Raw genomic sequence first — 24,547 nt, 5'->3', positions numbered from 1 at the left:
ACCTCCCCTTAGAGGGTAAAGGGGGGGTCACGATGCTAAAAGTCACGGTTCCCGACCGAATTGCGGATCGATCGCATTAGAATTGAAAAGCACGGAAAATTTCACGTGGAATTGACCCCTAAAAATCCAAAATTGGACCATCCAAGGCCCATAAATGATCCCCTAAAGAGGGGGACAGTGCCCCCCTCCATAATTTCTCTTTGGTCTCAAAATTGACGTAAATTCTCCAGAAAAGGACGGTTTCCCAGGTAATCGACCTCGAGAAATCCAAATTTCATGGTCCCGAAGCTCCTCCAGCCCCCCTTGGGGGGTAAACGGGGGGGCCCAATTTTAAAAATCGGGGCTCCTTTCCGAATCGCAAATTGATTGCATCCAAATTGAGGAGCAGAACACATTTACATCTTAAGTGACTCCTAAGAGTTCTAATTGACCCCCCTGAACGGCAGAAAGTAACCCCCTGAGGAAGGGGGCCGCGCCCCCGCCAAAAATTTCTCAGGATTCCTCTTTGGTCGCAAAATTGACTTCGATTCTCCAGAAAAAGACAGTTTCCCATGTAATCGACCCCGAGGACTCTAAATTTCATGTTCCCTGAGCTTCTTGGGGTCGATTACATGGGAGACTGTCTTTTTCTGGAGAATCGAAGTCAATTTTGCGACCAAAGAGGAATCCTGAGAAATTTTTGGCGGGGGCGCGGCCCCCTTCCTCAGGTGGTTACTTTCTGCCGTTCAGGGGGGTCAATTAGAACTCTTAGGAGTCACTTAAGATGTAAATGTGTTCTGCTCCTCAATTTGGATGCAATCAATTTGCGATTCGGAAAGGAGCCCCGATTTTTAAAATTGGGCCCCCCGTTTACTCCCCAAGGGGAGCTAGAGGAGCTTCGGGACCATGAAATTTGGATTTCTCGAGGTCGATAACCTGGGAAACCGTCTTTTTCTGGAGAATTTACGTCAATTTTGAGACCAAAGAGAAATTATGGAGGGGGGGTACTGTCCCCCTCTTTAGGGGATCATTTATTGGCCTTGGATGGTCCGATTTTGGATTTTTAGGGGTCAATTCCACGTGAAATTTTCCGTGCTTTTCAATTCTGATGCGATCGATCCGCAATTCGATCGGGAACCGTGACTTTTAGCATCGTGACCCCCCCTTAACCCCCCAAGGGGAGGTGGGAGGGTTTCGGGACCACAAAATTCGGATTCCTTGGGGTCAATTCCCTATTCAACCCCGCAGTCTCCGACTTCGTACGACCTAAACCAACCGAGAAAAAGACCTGGTACGGGTGGTCTGAAACACCCTGTATTTTAAGAAATGAAGCATGACCATGCGCAGAGACAACTCCTTTTCCTCACCGAATGACCTTAATGCTGTCTCATCCATTCTAAGGGCCTATCTGTAGGCTCCAGAATTTTAGTTTACCTCAAGTTTCCTTTTTGACCGGAGGCTGTTAGATTCCAAAACATGAAAACGGAGCACTCGTATCTACTAACATGGGGGAGAAGTGAAGCCGCCCTAGCCTCTGTGCTTGTGTGAGTGTGTAAATAAGCGTGAGAATCCATGGTGCGGAAATTTGATTTGAACTTGTCCTCTAGAGTTTTGCACATTTCTTGCTCTACACTCGTCACTCGTTTTAGATGCCTAAAACGAACAAATAAATAAAGTTGGGAGGGTGACTTTTTATGATTAACTTACTTTGGCTTGGTTACAAGCAAGGATCTCAGATGAAGTGAGTTTTTCTGTTGCTCATGGTGGTCCTGCCGGTTCAAACAGGCCATTACAGTCCTAGATGATCGTTACTCCCATATGAGATTAATCGGTCGATGATGGACCAAAAATAATCTGAACTTAAAAAATTATATGTGGATAATTGAATTTGAGAAAAAATCAACCTAGAATACTTTGTTTTAGTAATTTTATTCCATCGCCGCTTTTTATTTGAATTTCAAACTTGTCGAGGATCTTGCCGCCAGTTGGAAACGTGGTTTCATTTTTTTCTTCTAGTGCTCCGTCTCTATGTCTTTGGTTACATTATATCTTTAAAGGGCCCAAAACTGCAATTAGGGCCCTGGGCAGTTCGAGCCTAGTTTGGAACATGATATGCACAGGGCTGTCGCTGCTTGTGGTTATCCAAGAATGTGTGAGTTACTCAGTCTGTTACTCTAAATAGCCAGACTGTGAACATTAAAGCTTTCGTATTCCAATGATCGAAAGACAGGCCAGAACCATGTCTTTTACTCTTGAGCATCTATGATACATAGGATATACATAGATAGCTTTCTCTTACTGTAACTCAAAATCGCAAAATTTAACAATCTAGTTCTATCGTAGCTTATAAAGGCAAACCTCATGACTTGGACGTTAACCTGAGGCTCGAAAGCCCTTACTGACAATTAGAACTGGGGAAAGAAAAGAGGAGTCAAATGTCACATTAAAAAATTGCACCATTCAACAGATATTTACATGCTAACCAATGGGCCAACTGATGATTGATGCATCCAGACTGCTGTGACTTTTGTCTCTTCTTTTCTTTCCCCAGTTCTACCTACCCATCTCTCTCCGTAAAGTAAATTGAGGGGTTTGGAGGACAAGGCGCAAAAGTGCAGTTTTTGCTATTTCAAGAATTACATGTTTGAAGTTTCGAAATAACATTGATCCTTGTAGCAGAAAGAAAAAGTTCAAACTGACTTCTTGATGCTTAAAAATTAGAATTCGGGAGCGAATTTTACACAGAATGTGCATTACTACTAGTTTTACTTGAAATCACTAATATCTCAGTTTTTTAAAAAAACTGCACTTATGCGCCTTATCCTCCAAGCCCCTCAATTAGATTATAAGTAACATAATGAATCAAGTTAAAAGACAACTAAAAAGGTCGAAAATAAATGACGCAGGTAAACAATGAAGTAAAGGAAATAAAATGAATTAAAAGAGAGATAGAGAAAAGGAATGTTATTATCTTATCATTGTATTTATTATTTGCATATTAGAAATATTACGTAATGTAACCTTACATAAACCTATAGTTAACGCATTTTTTGATTTTTCAGGGTTCCAATGAAGAGCTGAAGAATTTTTTAGAGCAGTCTTTGCGCAATGCTCTTCAAACGGCACTTGTCAATTTTCAGCAAACACCACCACCACCACAACAACAACAACAACAACAACCCAGTAACAGGGACCAACCTAGATTACAAGATGTCACTGCTACTCCAGTGAGCAGTACACCTCAAACATCACAACAACAACAAAATTACAGGAATACCAGTAACAGGGACCAACCTAGATTACAAGATGCCACTGCAACTCCATTGAGCAGTACACCTCAACCTCAAACATCACAACAACAACAAGAAAATTACAGGAAAATCGTAATTCCATCTTTTAAACCCCACAATTTAAGTACCCCACAATTTACTCCACGATCTTTCAAGCGGCATCCGCTGATTAAGGAAAAACCTTTTTACCGTCAGGTAATATTGCTCGATGAATCATCTGCCACAACTCTCTCTCCTGAGAAGAGAGAGATACTTGAGGGAAGTGGTTTCGTTAAAGATCACCGCAAATTTGATAAGAATTGGACAAATGAGAAATTAAAACAGAAAATTTCTGAATGGTTTGTTGATGTTCTTAACAATCAAGAAATTGATTTTCAGTTCGTAAAATATAATGGTAAAAATTTAAAATCATTCATTATCCCTAATGAAGAAATAGATGGAGAATTTTTAAACCGTAACACAAAATCCATTATTTACGTCAAGCCATCAAGAGATCTTACCGATACTTCTGATGATTCGTCCTCAATATGTGAGACAAAATCCAAAATTCTGAAGACAGAGTCTGCATCAACACCGATCTCTCCAAGTTCATCCTCCCTGAAGACTTCAGCACAACCCAGTACCCACTCAGCTCCATGTAATGAAGCAAATATTGTTTCAAGAAACGTTTCCGAGCCAACCACGGAAATAGCACACACCAATTTAATAACCAGCAGTGATTCTGATAGTTCTTCTTCCCTGGACTACTGGTTTAAGGAAAAACCCAAAGGAGGCCAACGAAAACTTCCACCTGAGATTTCCTTCTTCCGGTCATCTCCTTTCAAAGTTTCCTCCAATTCTGATTCATCTCCTCATCCGGTTTCCAGTCAATGGGAAGATATTGCATGTGCCTCAACCTCGACTGCTGCTGATAATAATTCTAAACTCTCTCATGGTAAACCTGGGACCTTTATGTACACAGATGATTATGGCCGAAATCACATGCTCATTGATGTTAAACCGGAAGATATTTCCCAAAATCGAGAAAATCGTCTCTCCGTGGCAGACGTTTTAGCTTCACTTCAACTGCAAATGCACCTTAAATCAACTAAGAGGCACATTAGAGCGCGAAGGGACACTTTGTATCCAGATATGTTACGTCTCCTCGAAGACCCTTCTTTTTCTGTTCTTGACCGGTTAAGTGTTCGATTTGAATGCGAAGTCGTTGTGGGCAAAGGTCCTTTAAAAGCCTTTCTCAACTCCCTTGTACTTGAAGTGAAGGAAGACACCAGAATATTCGAAGGAGCATCAGAGAAAACTTTGACATACTGTAAACAGAGTTTGAAAGAAGGCCTTTATAAAAAAGCTGGACAGATCTTGCAGTTCACTTTCTTGCATGAAGGACCAAGACCTCAGTTTCTCTCTAAGGCTCTGTTTGAGCTCATATCCCAAGGATCCTTGAAAAATTTGGAATTGAAGAGTAGCTTGGTTCCGGATTTGAATACGAGACACGCCATTGAACAAATGGAAAATGCTGCAAATCATCATGAAGTGAATGCTGTCATCCGTGATAACGAGTCTTCCTACCGGTGTGCTGTAAAGAAGCACTTTCTTGAAGAGAAAGAGTTTTTCAAGAAAGAAGAAATATTGAAAGGTAACCTGTTTTTCATTTCAATCTTGCTCGCAAAAGTAGATACTGATTTATGAGGTCAAATAGCATGCTACAATTTTTCAGGACTATATGGGTTACATTCCTTACGATGGTGATATTCCTGGTCAAAAGAGAAGAATTATCCTCCTTCTGCACATAATTACGAACTGCTGCTTTTTTGAGAATGGGACTCTTGTACTTACAAAATATTGACACTAGAACTACAAAAATACATTACCCTTATTGTAATGTTTAATTTCTGCTCTATTTAAACATCATAGAATTATAACTAGACATTTTATACAAAACTGTTACAGAATAATTTTGATAGGAGAAATATTAATCACGCAAAGTTTGGTGCCAAAAATATGATTACCCATACTTCAAAAAAGGAAAATTCAACAGGACATCAGCATCATGGCCCACCAGAATACCTGCGGGGCGATTATTGAAATGATATCGACTGTATGTCAGCGCTTTGTCATGTCGCGCCATCGACTCAGCAATGGCTTAGTCGATGGCGCGACATGACAAAGCGCTGACATACAGTCGATATCATTTCAATAATCGCCCCGCAGGTCTTGTAGTGTCACCATTGATATCTGAAGACTTGACGTCTGCATTGTTGCTTTCCACAGCATTTGAGTTTTAAACTTCACAATTTAGCTGGAAAAATGCAGTTATTTTCTCAGTGTTTTGAAAGATCAGAATGAAGTCCTTTCATTTTCATCCTGTCCCACAACAGTTTATCCACTCAATTTATGTTTTCTGTTCATATACTCTTTTGTATGTTTATTTATTACGTATTCCTATTTCATTGAGAAATTAATTTCCAACCCTTAACGAATATATATTCCTGTCATTTAGTATGGATTTATCTGAGTTAATAGTTATCTACTATTGAGTGGGTCGGGTCAAAGACTGCATGGTGTAAATTTTTAAGGGGTCCAGGCTTCTGACTAGGGGGAAAGGAATGTGTAAAAATCTGATTCCTATTGTGATGTAACTTATGAATGATCCCATTGCGGCAAACCCTCATTTTCTTCACTATCTCTGTTACAATTATATCCATAATTTAACTTTATATTTTTTCTCTTGGTTGTTGCTTTAGATGTTTTGGAGTACCATCTACATGACAAAATTAAAGACCCTCTCTCACAATTTAAAGATGGACTGAATGAGGGAACTTCTCTTTTGAAGTATGTTGAAGCCAATCCTGCAGAATTTTGGAACATTTTTGGCTCGGTTGATGAAGTCCTGACTGCCAAAAACTTCATCGCAGCATTTTCTTCCTATCCTGTAACTGAGGATGAAAAACGCGTTCTTGCTCATTTAAAGCAATTTGTCAAGGATTGTGAAGGTAATGGCATTGTTTTTGTTTCCTCTTATTTTAGATTCTTATGCTTGCCCCCCCCCCTCCCTGCCCCTTGTTGATGCCTTCTCAAGTTATTCAATGTAAATCATAATATTGTTTCTTGTTTTTTTTCTTTTATAAAGTTCGTCGAACAGCCTCCAATGTTTGTGCTGCGCAATGATGTGGTAAATTCTGTGCATGTGTGAATGAGCATTAGTTCAAATCCTAGCAGGATTGTGTTCCTGTTTGTTTCTCTTGTTTAAGGTTTAATCAATGTTTAGTTTCTTTGTGAATAATTGCAAGTGCATCATTCTATCAGTGACCAATTTATGATTCAATTTTTTTCTTTTTTATGGTTTAATTTTTACATTTTTTTTTTCGTTGATAAATTACAAAATATTTAAGTAAAATTTGAACCATTCTTAATTCATTTCAAATACACATCTTCTCTAATCAAAGAAGACAAACCACTAGATCAAGTTTGCTAACATGAAAACAAAATTAGAAATGGAAAAGAAGGTAGATGAATTATACATCAGGGGGGTTGTTAAGGGTAAAATATGCATGTGAGAATGCTGGCAGTAATTGCCTCACTGAAGAAGTAAGATGTACAACTAATGCATGTCTTCTGTTTGTTTTTACTAGGTGAAAGTGCTAAAGTTACCTTGACGGACATATTGGAATTCGCAACTGGTATTGATAATTTACCAGCTCTCGGCCTATCGTCATTAAAGAGGTTGTTCCATCCCCCATTAGATTTGGCCCCCTATCAAATATGATCCATCTTTTCAGGAGTGATACAGTAGCATGCGAGACGTTCAAATATGGCGGTCATTTTGACTTAGGCCCACCCAGAGAGGGGGGGCGGGGGGTCAAGGACAAAACCTTCAACTGCCTATAACTTTTGAGCGAAAAATCGGATTGAGTTGAACTTTTTTTTAAATGAAAGATCTCAAAAAGATCTATCTGCTGATACCAGAAAAATTGAAAAAAAGTTAAATTCAATGCAAATTTTTAGCAATTTTTCGATTTTTTAGGAGACAAAATTTTCAATTTTGTCGTGTTTCGGCACCGCGCAATGACTCTACCAAAACAAAAACCAATTTTTTAGATTCTACACTCAATTTCCTATAAGATGCAAAAAACCGCATCTTGGGGAAACGTTTAGATCGCGAGCTATGGCTTGTCAAAGGTAGCCCCGCGCTGTTCGCATATCCTCCACGCGTCTGCCACCGATCCTGTTGCCCCTCCTCCCCCATCCTAAATGCAAATTAACATTATACTACCCAGCTTTCGTATATATCTGCGTTATAGGTACGTGGAAATTTCAGCAAGTTCGTGATTTCCAGTGGAATTGATACTTTTTTTCGCTCCCCCCCCCCCACCCGGTCACTGGCACTGAAGTTTGCCCCTTCCTACAAGTTGTAATAGTTTTTTCTTGTGTCTAACTGGAGGTATTTGTTTTCTAGATTACACGCTAAAATGAACAGAATAGGTATAAAAAAAGTAATTTATTAAGTGAATTGAAAGCAGTTACACAAGGATACACACAGGTTACACAAGGAGGTTGGGAGGTGGGATAAAAAATTACCTCAATTCGATTTCGTAGTCACAGGGTGCTACATCAGCAAAAACATGTAACAAGAAAATGTTTATAATTCTTTTTCGCACAATATTTGGAGCACAGTGGCCGGGTTGGGGGGGGGGGGGGGAGAGATATAAAGCATCAATTCCACTGGAAATCACGAACTTGCTGAAATTTCCACGTACCTATAACGCAGATATATACGAAAGCTGGGTAGTATAATGTTAATTTGCATTTAGGATGGGGGAGGAGGGGCAACAGGATCGGTGGCAGACGCGTGGAGAGGATATGCGAACAGCGCAGGGGGCGCGCGCTTAGCGCGGGGCTAACTTTGACGAGCCATAGCTCGCGATCTAAACGTTTCCCCAAGATGCGGTTTTTTGCATCTTATAGGAAATTGAGTGTAGAATCTAAAAAACTTGTTTTTGTTTTAGTAGAGTCATTGCGCGGTGCCGAAACACGACAAAATTGAAAATTTTGCCTCCTAAAAAATCGAAAAATTGCTAAAAATTTGCATTAAATTTAACTTTTTTTCAATTTTTCTGGTATCAGCAGATAGATCTTTTTGAGATCTTTCATTTCAAAAAAAGGTCAACTCAATCCGATTTTTCGCTCAAAAGTTATAGGCAGTTGAAGGTTTTGTCTTTGACCCCCCGCCCCCCCTCTCTGGGTGGGCCTAAGTCAAAATGACCGCCATATTTGAACGTCTCGCATGCTACTGTATCACTCCTGAAAAGATGGATCATATTTGATAGGGGGCCAAATCTAATGGGGGATGGAACAACCTCTTTAAAAGTTCGATTCAGTTCTGCCAGCCAACTGGCCACAAGCAGTGGCGTAGGAAGGGGGGGGGCCAGGGGGGGCCTGGCCCCCCCCCCAAAATTGGAAATAGTATCATCTGGCCCCCCCCAGAAATTCTGGATGGTGCAAAAACACCATCTTTAATCGTTAAAAGTGAGAAAATAAATGGAATAACCTGTTGAATGCAACAATTTCAAAGTATTTTAACCTTAAAATGCATAAAACTGGGTGAATTTTATGCAAAAATTGAAGGAAGATTAACGCCACAAGTGCCTCGAGATGCGCTCAAATAGAGTTAAAATTTCAAAAATTTTCCGGGGGAGGCCCCCCGGACCCCCCGCTGACCTGGGGGGTATTCCATACCCCCCAGACCCCCCGGTGGTGGGGGGCCAGGCCCCCCCCAGCAAAATGGCCTAGCTACGCCTATGGCCACAAGCAGCGCCTGCAGTAACAGCGTGACACTGCCTCTGTCGTTAGCAAAGCAGGATTACGAGTATTTTTGTATCATAATGGAGACCTCTATCAGAGGCTCGAAAGGATTTCTTGGCAGAATTTGACGCATTTGAGAAGGAGCTTGCACCACTTGCTGTAGATGACTTTTACTTTGATGACGATTAGGGGAAGTATTCAATTTATAATGACTTTGTTTTAATATTGTATCTCCTACAGGTCAATCCATGCTAAATCAAACCAAAATTTGACCCGACTTCTTCAAATTTGATGAAATTTGGTACACTCACTCTACTCATTGAGCTGGTTCCAAAAAGTTGATTTGTCAATGTTTTTGTCTGTTCGTTGAACTTTTATTGAGCTTTAAAGTTTGAGTAAAATAACGGAGGTTAACCCCTTCAATCAATTGCCTGTATTTTCAGAGCCGTTTATTCGATCTGATCCGTTCTGGTGCCGATTAAAAGCTCTAAAGACAGTTTTTCCACGTATGCACACCGTATTTTAAATAAACTTCTACATTTTTTTTTTCATGAAAATTTTTGAAGTCTAAAATTGAAGTATCTTAAAAAGGGGTGCATAGAATCCTACGATTTTTTTCCAGAGGTCGGTTAGACCTATATCTACACCCTTGCCAAAAATCAAAGTGGAGACTTGGTGAAGTCAAAAGATATGACCGAAAAAGCTGAATTTTTCACCGGTGCGCTAGCGCGACGGGTGACGAAAACGGCTCCGAGCCGCGGCGTTCCGAGAATCTGTCGAGGCGCCAGGGAACTTCTAGGAACGATTTTCGGAACGCCGCGGCTCGGAGCCGTTTTCGTCACCCGTCGCGCTAGCGCACCGGTGAAAAGTCACCGCTGCTTTATCCACCTTCCAATTCCCCAAAAACGAGCAGCTGAGAAACAAGTGGCTTCACTACATCTGGAGAGAAGATCTACGCGGTAAAGTTACCAAATACCATGTCATTTGCATTAAGCATTTTGCTCCACAGCACATTATCTGCTCTGATTTTATAAATACCGCAGAAAATGGCATTATTGAATTGCCTCGCAGAGTCCCCAAGCTAACCGATGAAGCCTTCCCTTCTTTATTTCCGGACTGGCCCCCTGAACACTCTACTGACCTACCCCAATGCGAGAGAACACCTGAGACTCATGCCCAAGCCGTAGCCGCAGATTTAGCTGATAAGAGAGTTGCTCTAGCAGCAAGAAGAGAAGCGATCCAAGCAGATCGCATTCTAAGTTTTGAGGAATTAAGAACTGCAAAGGTTAAAGAGTTCACTAATTTTCTCACTTTTCAAGCGGAAAACCATGTTCTATTCTGCCTCTTGGATGATGTAAATTTCCACTCACTACCCAAAATCAAAGTTGCGTTTCAGATAAGTCAAGATTTTAGTGTTAAAATCATTCAAAATAATGAAATCACAGTACCAAGTATATTGCAGCAGATCCTGGGCTCAAGCTTGAAATGTGAAAAATGGAGCAAGCTCAAAAGTCTTACAACATTTATGGAAACGTTTGAGTCGAGTGCCGTTCCATTAGTGGAGCGCATTAAGTATTTTTCTAATAATGTCAAGGAAAGTTTAACTGAACACACCGAATTAGACGAAACAGTTGTGTCAAAGTTAGAATTCTTAATGGAGCAATTGGAATTGACGTTTTCTAACATGATTAGATATTCCCCCAAAATGTTGGTTTGGGCTGCATCCCTGTTCTATGCCTATCCAGGTGCATACAGAACTATGAGGGATACAAACTGTCTTACGTTGCCCTACCCCGGATTGACGGATAAAAAATGGAAGAAAATCACCAAACAGTACAAATGTACACCTATCTTTGTCAGCACCGAGAAATTAATAATGCTGAAACTCAGCATTCATGTGTGAAGTGAAAAAAATAGTATCTTCTTCTTACCGCAGTACACTTACCCTAATTAATTTTCCCTCTTGTTTCTCATTTTTTGCAGATGTACTCGTGTCATCCCAATGCCAGATCTGTTTCTAAGTCAGGTCATTGGTGGCAGCCTAAATCATAAGACAATTTTCCCAATCTAGAATATCTTTGCCATATTCAGGTAAGTAGAGTTGTCTGAACAATTCTTGAAATTTTAATTGAGGCATCCACCTTTCAATTCTAAAATGCCCGACATTCATTGAAAAATGATAATGATTAAACCTAAATCTGTAATTGTAATGCAGAATCCCTCTCTGATTTACCAATTTCATTTTTTAAATTTGTACATTATTTTAAATTATTTTACATGTTGTAGATGTACCAGTGTCAATTTGATAATTTTTATGAATTCGACTGTAAAACAGGAGTAGTTTTTAAGTCAAACTTATGAATCAGGAGCACGTCTTTTCATTGTGAGAAGTATCGATTGACGGATAAAAAATTGAAGAAAATCACCAAACAGTACAAATGTACACCTATCTTTGTCAGCACCGAGAAATTAATAATGCTGAAACTCAGCATTCATGTGTGAAGTGAAAAAAATAGTATCTTCTTCTTACCGCAGTACACTTACCCTAATTAATTTTCCCTCTTGTTTCTCATTTTTTGCAGATGTACTCGTGTCATCCCAATGCCAGCTCTGTTTCTAAGTCAGGTCATTGGTGCCAGCCTAGCTCATAAGACAAATTTTCAAGTCAAGGATACCAAAGTCATGTTCTACATCTATCTATTCTGTTCTAGAATATATAATTGTTTCCTGTTCATTTTGTCTTCATTGCATTTTTCACATCCTTTTGATAAATGTGTGCCTGAACGTAGCACTCACTCGCCCACCTAGACCACAGTCCAAATTTTTACGTAGGAGTTAGTTCTCTATCAAGGGACTAATTTTTGTCCTGTGGAATGATTAAGCTACAGTGCTGAGATCACGGTCCAAATTAGCATTAATGCACTTCGATGGCACTAACAACGACAAATTCACTCTGATAATACTCTCCACAGTGCCAGATGCCCCTAAAAAAATTCCCCCCTTTAGTTTTCGCACTTAGTGATCCCCTCCTGTTACCTTTAATTTACGAAAAATTGCAACAATAGAATACTGAAAGCTTTAGTGAATAAGGTTCCTTATCAGTGGTGTGGAAGACAAGGCATGTAAGTGCAGTTCTTGAAAAAATTGAGGTGACAAAAGATTTCATCAACTCTAGTCCTAAAATATATTCAGTAAAAAAATCACTGTTAAAATCAAATGTATAATTGAGCTTGAACTTTCTTTCTGCCACAAGGCTCTGTGTAATTTCGAAACTTTAAACATGTAATCTTGAAATAGCAATAACTGCACTTGCGCACCTTGTCCTCCAAGCCCCTACTGCGTGGTGTCATGTCTTGTTTAGCACCATTCTTTTTGCCTGAAAACTAACCTGAGATAAGAATTATTAATTCGAGTAACATTTTAAGCATGAAATTGAACCATCCTCTTTGAGGAGTCCAGAGACTTTTACGCCTGCTATTACTGCTTAAAAAATGTGCATTTTTACGGCTCAAGTTATTCTCAGAATATTGGTACTGGAATTCATTGCCTTGGCCTAACTAGAAGTTAAATTAAAGAAAGACTTACTGAGGTGGTCCTCTCAGAATAGTGCCGATCACTGATCTTCTTTGCATGAGAAATAGTGGTACATGACAAGCATTAAAAGCTTGCCTGCTGAAGGTCAAAGAGACAAATTGAACTTTTCATTGAATGTGAGGCTGGACTAGTTACCTAATATGTAACTGTCAAGGCTGAATGACTAAGTGGTTAAACATATTTAAAAAGTGGGTAAGTATACTTTGAAATTAATCTCTTACAAGGATTAGATTCATCCAGAAAAAATCTAGAAGTAGGAATTAATTTGGCCAGGCAGAGATGAACCTTAAGGGATCAACTAACCCCCCTGAGTTTGCAGAAAAGGAACAAATAATACATATATAAAGTTTATGTAAAACTTTAGAAGGTTGTAGCAAATGGAGGAATGTACGTTTCTGCATCACAGCAAGGAAACGCAGGTCTGGATTCAATAAGTTGTCTACCGGATGAAGCGCAGATATCTTGGCCTTGTTCAAAGGATCTGGGTTTGTCAACCAGGCCAATCAACCCTTAAACTGTAGCTAGAGCATCTCAGCTGCCACTTTTCGTGTCACTCACTACGAGATTAAAAAAGAACAAGAACGAGGGATCAACCATTGGGTGAACACATAATGGGTGACTATAATTCGGAAAAAACTTCGCGCACTCAATAGAGAAAAACTAAATGATAAAAAAAAAATCTTTCGAATAACTTCACTTAAATTCCTGCAACTCCTTTAAGTGTGTTTTCCTAATTTTCACGAACTTATTACTAAATAAACAACGGAGAACCCGACAGTTCCCATAAGATGTCATGTATTTTGGTTTTAACCACGGATTCCTAACCTCTTTTTGCGCTGAAAGGTATGGGTAGGTGGTATTGGTTGGAGCTTCCTGCTTGTTTCTCCTCTGTAGGCATATCAGATTTTTTTTCTCTCCTTTTTTCCCTTAAAGCAAATACATAAAAATTAAAAAGATTAATATGAGTAAGTGCAACTAATTTTGACTTTGGGTTTTTAATTTCTGTATATTATATATACTGCTTATTATGATCGTTCTTTTTTGCTTATTAAAACAAAAATATTTTTACTCTCTTTTCATTTTTACAGTGGGCAATGCCAAATGGGTTGAAATAACTGATAGTATTGTCTATATGACAGCAAAAGATCGGCTACCATTTATGCACGTAGAGTGCCCTGGCTTTAGGAAGTTGCTGAGTGTGGTAGTGCCTCTCTATCGACCACCAGGAAGGAAGAAGTTAGCGGAGCTGTTGAACAAAAAGTATAATACTCTTCGCAAAAGAATGCAGGAGATCTTAGATCAACAGGATTATGTGGCTTTGACGACAGATATATGGACGGAACATTATACACTTCAGTCGTACATTTGTCTCACTGGGCATTACTATGATCCGTCTGAACCGAGAATGAAAATTGTAAGTTTAGGCTGCGAGCCTATATCTGAAAGTCATACAGCAGAATATCTGTATAACATTATTGAAGGCATGCTTCAGGAGTGGAAACTCGAAAAGAATCGCATTAATGGGTGCACCACCGATGGAGGTGCAAATATCTGCCGTGCAATCAGTGACTTACTGGGAAGAAGGAAACATCTTTTGTGTTTTGACCACCGTCTGGATATCATTGTAGAGCAAGCTAACAATGAAAACATACAGACTAAAATTATTGTGGATAAATTAAAAGGCAACGTCACCTATGTGAGGCACAACGGGAACGCCTCTGATAAGCTAAGAGATAGTCAAATCTTAAGAGGCGTTTTAGAATCAGAAGTGTTAAAGTTAATTCAGGATGTTCCCACAAGATGGAATAGTAAATTTGATATGGTTGAGCGATACGACAAACTTTTAGATGATGTTAATTCCATTCTCATTCAATTCAATCAATTTGAAAGGATTGTAGGTCCAGATGAGCATGCCATTATCAAAGAGATGATCATACTTCTGAGACCGTTCGCTGAGGCGTTAACTCAACTATCAGGCAAGTATTATGCCACTGCCAGCCGGGTCATTCCAACCGTGTGGTGCCTAAGGAGACACTTGGAGCAAGTAAAACTAAAGCTACCTCCTGTTATATCTCTAAAAGAAAAGCTTGAAGTTGAAATGCTCATAAGGTTTGGAGATGTCGAAGATGGTAGAATCTTGTCCATGGGCACATTTCTTGACCCTCGATTCAAAAAACTGCACTTTGAAAAAGCGACTGCGGTCTCCAATCTTCTCAAAAATGTGGCACATGAAATGACAAACGCATCCAAGGAAAGAGAGAAGTCAGAGCGTAATGACGATAATTTGCAGGAACAGTTGCAGCAGGAGAAACAAACTGGAAGTAGCTTGTGGGGCTACCTTGACACAAAGAGAAAGACTGAATGTTCTAATTCATCATTAGTGGAGCTTGGCGGTTTCCCATTGCAGCTTCGACAGTATATTGCAAAAGACACTGCGGATCGAAAGGCAAATCCATTCAAGGAATGGGAACAAAAATTGAAGATGAAATATCCGGATTTGTATCATCTTATGAGGAAATACGCCACAATTCAAGGCTCCTCTGCTGCTGCAGAACGCGAATTTTCAGCAGCAGGACTGATAGTCAACCCTAAACGAACGCGGATAAACCTCCGGAAATTACCAAAATTACTGTTCATGTATTCTGTTGATGACTCGGTTTGGTATGCATGAAGTTCATACCTTTGCTTCGCCAATTATAACCTCTGAAGCAGTTTCTCAAACCCATAATTTTGTTTGTTTCTTTTATGTAAGATAATTTTACTCGCAACTTGCCACTTACCGACTTAAATGTTGCTCGGTATACGACTCCAAAACTGTTCATTTTTTCTTGTGCCTATTATTTTCTGTCCCATGAGATATTTCTTCCAATATTTGACTCTTAAAACAGTTCAACATTTTGTCTTTGTTGTTACAATAGATAATAGATTTTTTAATATGTTGTTTGCCTTGGCTGTATTCAAAGCCAACTTTTTTATCACATGCTTTGAATCATAATTTAGTTTGTTAATGTTTTTAAGATTATCTTACTCTATCATTGCCACAATAGGCATTTATTCCTAATAGAGTGTAAACTTCCTACCTCTAATGATCTCCTATGATCTCGCATTTAGGGCTTTGATGTGATATTTTCAAGCACTTCTTTTTGACTTAAATGTTTAAAAGAATTATGAATCATGAATTTACAGAATCATGGTCCCTCCAATTCTTGGGCCTCCTTTAAAATTTACTCTCTAAAGCCCTTTGCCTTGGCTGCATTCGAAGCCAACTTCTTTAGCACTTGCTCTAAGTCATAATTTAGTTTGTTTATTCTGTGAGATTATTTTACTCACATTCCTGGCATAAAATTGCCCCTTACCGACTAAAATTTCGCCTAGTTAATGACTCCAAAATTGCTTATTTTTCCTTGTGCCTATTTTTATTTTTCATAAGATATTTTTCCAATATTTGACTATTTAAACAGTTAAAATTTTGCGCAGTAAACGACTCCAAAATTGCTTATTTTTCTTTGTGCCTATTTTTATTTTTCATGAGATATTTTTCTAATATTTGACTATTTAAACAGTCCAACTTTTTGTCTTTGTTGTTACATTAGATAGTAGACTTTATGATACGTTGTTATCATGTACCTCTGTTTGACTTTAATGTTAAAGAATTACAGTCCCTCCAACACTTAGACCTACTTTAAATTTTGTCTCTACGTAATTGCAATTTTTATTCTTTTTTTGTTACCTCGCTCGGTAGTTACCTCTGTAAATATTAGTTATGTTCCTTGGCTGTGTTTCAAGTTAACTTAGTTGATGCTATTGTTCCTCACTGCATTCTTATTCTCAAATTGCTGCCAAATTTAGAAATAATTCTTGACAATCTAAGCTATCCACCCACATCTGTCTTAGGTCCACATGATATCAACTGTAACTAAAATATGCTGTATATGAATGTGCATTTGTCCTCCAAATTGTTTAAAAGAACTTATCTCAAAAAATTGTTCATCTTTCTTCGTTCATTTATTTCGTTTTAAAAACATTGCGTTCATTTTTTGAAGAATAAATGAAATTTCCTAATATTTTCATCTTTTACTTTTAAATCTTCTTCATCTATAACTTGCAACTTCTCTTCTTGAAAGAATACTAAAAAGTATTCTCAAAGTTCATAAGCTTGTTGTAAACTTCACTCTGATACAAAATGCAACACAATAGGTAGTTTTGCCTCAACTGTGGATATTTGAGCTTCTCTCCTTTTTGCTGAGCTTGCAAATAACGCTAGTGATAGTCCACAAACATTTATCCTGGTCCATAATTTCGTTTTCCTTTTAAATAAATAAAAAAGCAGCAAAGATTTTGAAACACTGCAATCAAGATACGCGTTTTTACACTTTCACTAGTGGAAGGTAGTGAGTGGCAAATCTGCAGCAGTCTTGCACTGTTTTCTCCAGATTTTCCACCTCAGGAAAGAGTTTGACAGGTCCGCAAAAAAATGGAGTTAGTAAGTACTTAAGTGAGTAAGAAGGAAAAGTGAATAGTACATTGAAAGTTGATGCAACATTGCATTTGGCACCATTCACACATTTTGTAGAAGACTTTCCTATTTTTACACTTTTCTTCCCTGTTATCAAGGTAACCCTAAACCCCCCAACCCCTCCCTCCTTCCTTAAACAAATTACGGAAGGCCAAACCAACCCCCCTTAACTTGGGGAAACTGAGAGGAGGTACCAGAAGTAATTTCGGGAAGATTTGTTATAACTTGAAGCATTGCTTGGTTGGAATAAAAAATTATTTCCAAATAATCTTTATTTGTAGAGGTTTATTGAAATTTTCCAGATTTCAACCTGCATAAAATATCCATAAATTAAGGTAGGGAATAAGGAGCATTAGTCCTTACGCAAGGCTCCACCCAGCCTCCCCCTCCACACTTGGAAGGCAACTTAAGACCCTTCCCTCCTCTTTTTAAGTGTCGCTTTCGGAAAACTAATCAGTATCAAGACGAATCGAGGGGCTTGGAGGACAAGCGGAATAAGTGCAGCGTTTGCTATTTCAATTTACTTTAAGTTTGAAAAGTAAATGGAGCCTAATGGCTGCAAGAGAGTTAAAACTCACTTTTTGATGCTTAAAAATTGAATATTATCAGTGAATGGTTCACAGAATATGTTTTAAGACTAGTTTTAGTTGTAATCATTTTTTCTCAAATTTTTCAAAAACAATACTTTCCAAGCTCTTCAATCTACACAGGTCAGTTACTGCACATCTTTTTGGGATCCTCTCCTCCGCCCGGCCCTCACTCGAGCGCATGCCATGAGTAGGAGGCAACATCAGCCGTGCCCATGAGAAATTCATTACATTTAAATTTCCCGCTGCAATGCGCAGTAGGGGCTCCAAACTCGTCCACATCTCAACTCCACACCACGAAAAGTTTCGACCCTACGGTCAATCTTGTTGCTTATTAAAACTCGACTACATTCCCCACACGGGAATAACTGAACGTCTTAGTTAAAAGTGTCATTCATCACTATTAATAACAGTGCCACGTTCCACGGTTCAAAAAAATCAAAAATCGAAGCAATAATCGCAAATATTCGAAAATATTCGAATATTCGCTTCCGAAATATTCGAAATCGCAAGATTCGAATTCTCAAATAATCGCAATAATCGCATTCGAAAAGTTTCGAATATTCGAATATCCGCGAAACGGGGGTGAGAGGAGGGTGGCTTAGCTGCGCGCAAAATCCGGGCATTTCGCCGGGAGGGAGGGGGAGGGGGGTCGGCGAGGATATCAGGGATGGCTGCTTGGCCTGTTCCACTGTGGACCTCCCCCGGCGCTGGGAATTTCAGCGGGTCGGAATTTTGTAACCGTGCAGCTCCCTCGTAGAACGGCTCCCGCTACATTGATTTCCCCCTAGGTGGCTACGGTCTCTAAAAAGGAAAAAATCCCGTCTAATTTTTAAAATCTGAATTTTCGACGGCTCTGAAGACAGAGCTGAACTGACGTGAACTCATACAACATTGAACATCCATAACGTCTCCGTACCGCGGCAAAAACGCGTTTTCTTCTGGCGATTTGGTAAAAACATAAAACAAGACGACGGTTCCAACGTTAAGTCGTTGGAGAGCGTGCACCGTAGCTAGAGTACCTGTATAGCGAGAGTATAGACGGATGTGAAACTCCGAAAATCCATCAGGCCTTCACCGATGCCTCCGCAAATAATAAAGCTAGGGCCCAGGAATGCAGCCAGCCTATGAATTTCAATTATCCAGAGCGATTTACTAATACAATTGTTACGAACCATCGTTCATAAAGCACGTATTTGACTTAGTTTTTGCATAATTTACTCATTTTTGCGGAGGAACGCTCATTTATATACATTCTCAGCCATCTTGGTTAGAATAGGAATCTGCAGACTGGCAGTGAAAATTTGTGCGTTAGAAGTTGGTTAGAAGGGTGGCTGCACTTTTGGGCCCTAAGCCCTCCATGAAGCGATCTGTCCACACTCTCGCTATATAGGTACTCTAACCGTAGCACCTCGTCAATATGTAAAAGTGGTTTTGCGCGGACAGAAGAGAGCGCTGCAAGACGTTGTTGAACTAAACGTGGAGCGTTACCTAGGTACACTACTATCGTGGTGAACGCTCAAAGTGATGCGTATTTCACTTCAATATCGCGCGAGTATACTCAGCAGTTCGGATAGTTGTGCACTTCATTTCCATGTTCAACGATGCGAGCAAAATAGGTACATTCAGTAACGTCGAAACTTTGAGACAGGCATAAAGGTATGATTTTCCTTCAATTTCGCATGATACCGCATACCACCTCCGGAGTTCGAATAGTTGCTCGCCTGCTTTCCGGGATAAAAAAACGAGAAGTTTCATTTGAATAGAACGCAGTATTTCAGGTAAATTGCTTAAATCAAAAAGAAATTACGCGGATTCCATCTCAAAAGGGCTGGAGATGCACGAATTTTGAAGCGAATTCTTTAAAAAAAATGAGAAATTACGAGATAATCACCGCTATAGCCCGGCAATCACGCTATTGCATGTATTGGTTTTGTAAAATTAATACAAATTACTCCTAATTCACCTCCATATCGCGAAATTAACGAAAATTTGACACAGGTCGATTAAGATCACAAAAGATGACTCCATTTTTACCTTAATACGGCGGAAAATACGCGACTTTCCTGTCCATGAGAGTCTAATATTCATAAACACCATTGACATGAGATAAGCGGTACGCTTAAATTTTCCTTCAATTTCTCGTGATACTACATACCTACTCAGGAGTTCGAATAGTTGCTCGGTTCATTCCACGTGTGAAGAAGTAAGAAACCACGGAATTTTAATCTCAGTATCACGAAATATTTCGCGATATTTCTAGCACATCGCCAAAAGTAAAAGAAATTGAGTACGCGCTCTTCATCTCAATATGGCGGGAAATAAGTGATTTTTCTGGAAATTTTTTTGAAACTAATTATGCGATGATCACTCAGCGGACTGAAAATCAATATAAATTACACGTTATTCGACTCAATATCGCGGCAAAAGTGTGAATTTTCCAGCCGTTTGTTCAGATCACGAATATTACAGAGCATTCGCCTGAATATCGCGAAAAATACGCGTCTTTCCTATCGGTGGAGGTATAATATTCATAAAGATCGGAAACATAAGATAGACGCCCTTCTCATTCGTGTATGATACCACTTACTTACTCTTCAGTTTGAATAGTGGCTCGGTTGAATCCACGAGAGAAGAAGTGAGATTCCACGCAATTTTCACCTCAATATCGCGAGAGATGCGCTATATTTCTAGCGGATTACCAAATACAAAGAGATATTACGCTCTTTTCATCTCAAAATAGCGATAGATAATTTATTTGCTAGAGAATTTTTAAAAAATGAGAGATCACGCGAAATCGCTGCAAATATGGAGCCTATCCAGCGATTTTGAAAATCAAAGCAAATAACGCATTATTCACCTCAGTATCGCGACAAAAACGCTAATTTTCCGACAGTTTTCATTCAGATCACAGAGATCATACAATTATCACCTCATTATCGTGGAAAATACGCGACTTATCTATCGATCCAAGTAAAATATTAATGGACGTAAGTAATATGTAATAGGCGAAAATCTATGATCCCCCTTCAATTTCGCGTGATACCACGTACCTACTCCGGAGTTAGAATAGTTACTCAGTTGATTCAACGTGTGAAGAAGTGAGAAACCATGCGACTGTCATCTTAATATCGCGGGAAATACGCGTTATTTCTAATGCTTTACTAACAAAAAAAAAAAAAATTAAGCTCTATTCATGACAGTCCCGCTTCAAATGCGCGATTAATTCAGCGTCAAGTGAAAAAAACCCTATAAATTACGCACTAATCACCGCATTATTACGGCGAAGTCGCGATTTTTTCAGCAGTTCTCTAACAATAATAGGAATGGACCACTAGACAAGGTACGAATTTCAGCATTCTGATACATGTTTTTAAACCAAAATTTCACATAAAACACGATACGCACAACGAAAATTACCGAAATCAACTCCTTTCAAAGATATTCAATGATTCTTAATGCGTGAATTCAAACCACCCGCTCATGAAAACTCAATGCTCTGTGTGATTCACATCGCACTCTAAACGTTATCATAACAGTCTCTTGCGATATGAAAATCTGGCAACCTCAATCTTGACGCTTTGGCTCAGCTATAGCAAATTGCTTTTGGTTTGGACAACACATGGTGGGAAATGAACATTGCTCGATTGAGAGGCTTGCTAAAACCGTTGTAGTGCGCGATTTGACTCACGTATAGAGCTTTGAGTTTCTTGTGAGCGGGCAGTTCAAAATCCGCGAAACCAATGTGAAATAAAACGGTTATATCTTCGTTATGAGTTGATTTCAGTAATTTTCGTTGCGCGAATCGTGTTTAACGCGAAATTCTGGTTAAGAAATGTGTATCAGAATGCTTGAATTCGTGCCTTGTCTGGTGGTCCATTAGGCGTTATTCACCTGAACATCACGGCACAGACACAAATTTTCCATTTCCAATGTTTGAATCGGATCATGAAGTGCACAAATGTCCATCTTAAAATGGTGGAAGGTAGAAGAGTTTCTATAGATGCAAGCATAGTATTCATAATCGTCAATGACTTGAGATGACTTTGATTGGATTTTCATTTATTTCACGTGATACTACATATCTACTCTGGAGTTCGAAAAACTATTAAATCCCCAATACGGGAAGAAAATTTAATCCGGCGAGTTTCAGATACAGTAAAAGCTCGTTAAGACGAAAAATGAAGGGACTGAAAAAAATTTCGTCATAAGCGGCTTTTCGACTTAACCGCTCTCTGCTTAAGACGAAAATTTTCGGCATAAGCGTTTTTTAATATCCGGAAGCAGTTTTCATATCTGGACGGCTTTCAAAACCCACACAAACTAAAATTAAAGATTATTTTAAGTGAATGACTTTTTGAAAGATTATTATCTATCACTTTTTAAAATGTTATACATTACGAAATCAAAACTTTGAATTTTTTTAAAATACGCAAATCGGTTTATCGTCAACTGTCGATTGCATCGCCGTCATCCAGCAAAACAGAGGATACCCACGATCTACTCTCAACCTACTCTTTTTAGGGCAAGGTACTAAAACTAAGTCTATTTTCCCCAAAGAATTGGCTCTTTTTGGTCGTTTTTATCCAATTTTAGGGGAAAAAATCGGAAATTTTTCTTCGTCTTAACCGGCTTTGGTTACGGGTCAAAATTTCGAAAATTCGTCTTATCCGTATTTTTTTTACATTGACTCTTATGGAAGTGTCAAGAGACCGAAAAAAATTTCGTCTTGAGCAGATTTTCGTCTTAACCATATTTCGTCTTAACGAGCTTTTACTGTATGTTTAAACTCAATCATTAAAATTCCGTAAAAAGTTCAAACATGGTTACATACCGATTAGCAGCTGACAGCACACACAGCGGCATTCTGGAAAAATGAAAATAAAAAAAAATTATTAGGTTTTCCCTTGGCATAAAAGAAATGGAGGCTACGAACACTCAAATAAAGCAGGGTGTCTAGCAATTTTCAAAACAAATTCTCTGACATTTTCCAAATTTCCCTGACAAAAATGGTCAAAAATCTGCGAAAAAACTTAAAATTCCCTGACAAAAGGGGAAAATATTCCTAATATTTCGATACGATTGGACTGAATATATGAAAGTAAGAATGTGTTCGTGTTTTAGGAACATAATATATAGTAAATAGACCAAAATAAATGCTGCCTTAGGTTATGAGAGATATTTATCCATCATTTTTAAAATTTAACAGATGTGATCAGAAATTCGGGTAAGAATTTTGATTTTCCGCTGGAGTAAAATTCGCGGAACTCTTTCCAAAAAAATAATGTTTTCCGACTTCCCTGACATTTTCTGACACGAAAATCGGTTGCGAAAAAAAATGGTCTGACATGCCGAACTTGAGTGGATTCCCTGGCGTGTTTCTTGAGTTCCCTGACACATAAAAAAAAAAAAAAATCCTGACTTATCCTGGTTTTTCCGATCGTTAGACAATCTGTTAAGGAACATAACTTTACACGGTGCTCCTGAAAGGGGTTTAACTCGAAGTTGGTCCTGACTTTATTTGAGCTGAAATGTGAAGAAGAGGACTACCAGATACTAGAAACAACAATTTCGCAATCGGTTGTTGGAGCTCCTGGAGAAATAATCGCGATATTACGGTTTTTTTAAAAGGCTTTTTTCGGAAAATAGCACTGGAAAAAACACATTGGATCTAGAGTCCAGACTCTTAAAAACATCGACAAAAAAAAACATGATTCAATCGGATTTTTGCTTTAATCAAGAACCAAGTCTCTTCATTAGAGCGGATTTCCTTTTGATTTAAGCAAAAATCTGATTGAATCGAGAGTATTTTTTCTTGTCGATATTTTCAAGAGTCTGGACTCTAGATACAATGTGGTTTTTTTTTTTTTTTTTTTTTTTTTTTTTTTTTTTTCAGTGAGGCTCATGTAGGGCGACTAAATCCCCCCCCCCCCTGCCCCATTTCTTCTTGGATTGATCTAAATTTTTTAGTATGTTATTCTATCGTAAGAAGTACGACTTTCCTGAAATGTTCATGACCGTGAAATTTTATTTTCTCCCGTTACAATGTTGCAAAGTTTCTAACTCCAAAAGTAGCAAATTACAACATAAGTAGCAAATTCCCTGAAATTTTCATGATCGGAAGATTTTTTTACACCCGTTTTGACGTTGCCGAGCCATGTTTTGAACTTCAAAATTATGGATTTGACCATAAAATGATGGCGTTTGGGAGGGATACCTTGCAGAATTTTTTTTACTTATTAGCAATTTTACGAAATGTTTCACTAATTTGTCCCTTCAAAACTGTGAGATTGCCTTGTTGCCGTTTTACTATTTTTATTCCGGATGAATGTACCTAAACTGTATCTGGCTGCAATTGCAAATGCTGTCTTTTTTTTTTTCTCTCTATCCGATTTAGCAGCGTCCATTCGAATATAATATGATACGCTAAATGCATAAGGTGAAACCACCAGTTACAGACACCCGCAAAAATGTGACCAGTTATAGACACCCTTCGTCTAAATATGGTAATAATAAGAAAGAAGTGACTCGGTTCTTTGTGTTGTTGTTTTTAATTCAACTCACTTGAGAATGTGGGTTGAATTAAAAACAACACACAGAGAACCGAGTCACTTCTTTCTTATTAATACCATATTTAGACGAAGGGTGTCTATAACTGGTCACATTTTTGCGGGTGTCTGTAACTGGTGGTTTCACCTTATGCACTCGAAAAACTAGCTATAACTTTTCTAGTGATACGGCAACGTATCTATCAACAATGTAAAATTAATAAGAGGAAACTT

At 38.7% G+C, this 24,547-nt stretch overlaps 4 protein-coding genes across 4 annotated transcripts in view; 3 read left to right on the top strand and 1 right to left on the bottom strand.

The window, feature by feature from the left end:
• The first annotated feature begins 1,659 nt into the window (after positions 1-1,659).
• Positions 1,660-7,032, top strand: LOC109039512 (uncharacterized). The gene is made up of 5 exons (XM_072306595.1): positions 1,660-2,131; positions 3,042-3,147; positions 3,256-4,902; positions 6,011-6,259; positions 6,899-7,032. The coding sequence occupies exons 1-5, from the start codon at positions 2,087-2,089 to the stop codon at positions 7,030-7,032; spliced, it is 2,181 nt and encodes a 726-aa protein (XP_072162696.1). The 5' UTR covers positions 1,660-2,086.
• A 2,032-nt stretch (positions 7,033-9,064) lies between these two features.
• Positions 9,065-11,802, top strand: LOC140226101 (uncharacterized). Its single transcript, XM_072306594.1, has 3 exons — positions 9,065-9,140; positions 9,938-11,159; positions 11,651-11,802. Exons 1-2 carry the CDS (start codon positions 9,065-9,067, stop codon positions 10,969-10,971), a joined length of 1,110 nt encoding a protein of 369 aa, XP_072162695.1. The 3' UTR covers positions 10,972-11,159; positions 11,651-11,802.
• A 1,461-nt stretch (positions 11,803-13,263) lies between these two features.
• Positions 13,264-24,547, bottom strand: part of PICK1 (protein interacting with PRKCA 1) — a 77,495-nt gene continuing 66,211 nt past the window's right edge. Inside the window, exons 15-16 of the mRNA XM_072299354.1 lie at positions 22,600-22,632; positions 13,264-13,588 (exon numbers count right to left, since the gene is read on the bottom strand). The gene's annotated coding sequence lies outside the window, so the exon portion shown is untranslated. The remainder of the gene's footprint in view (positions 13,589-22,599; positions 22,633-24,547) is intronic.
• Positions 13,795-15,333, top strand: LOC109041058 (E3 SUMO-protein ligase ZBED1-like). Its single transcript, XM_019057219.2, has one exon. The coding sequence runs from the start codon at positions 13,795-13,797 to the stop codon at positions 15,331-15,333; it is 1,539 nt and encodes a 512-aa protein (XP_018912764.2).

Source organism: Bemisia tabaci, chromosome 1, assembly GCF_918797505.1.
Source record: "Bemisia tabaci chromosome 1, PGI_BMITA_v3".
In the NCBI taxonomy this organism is placed as follows: domain Eukaryota; kingdom Metazoa; phylum Arthropoda; class Insecta; order Hemiptera; family Aleyrodidae; genus Bemisia; species Bemisia tabaci.
This window is presented reverse-complemented; position numbering and strand designations above follow the sequence as displayed.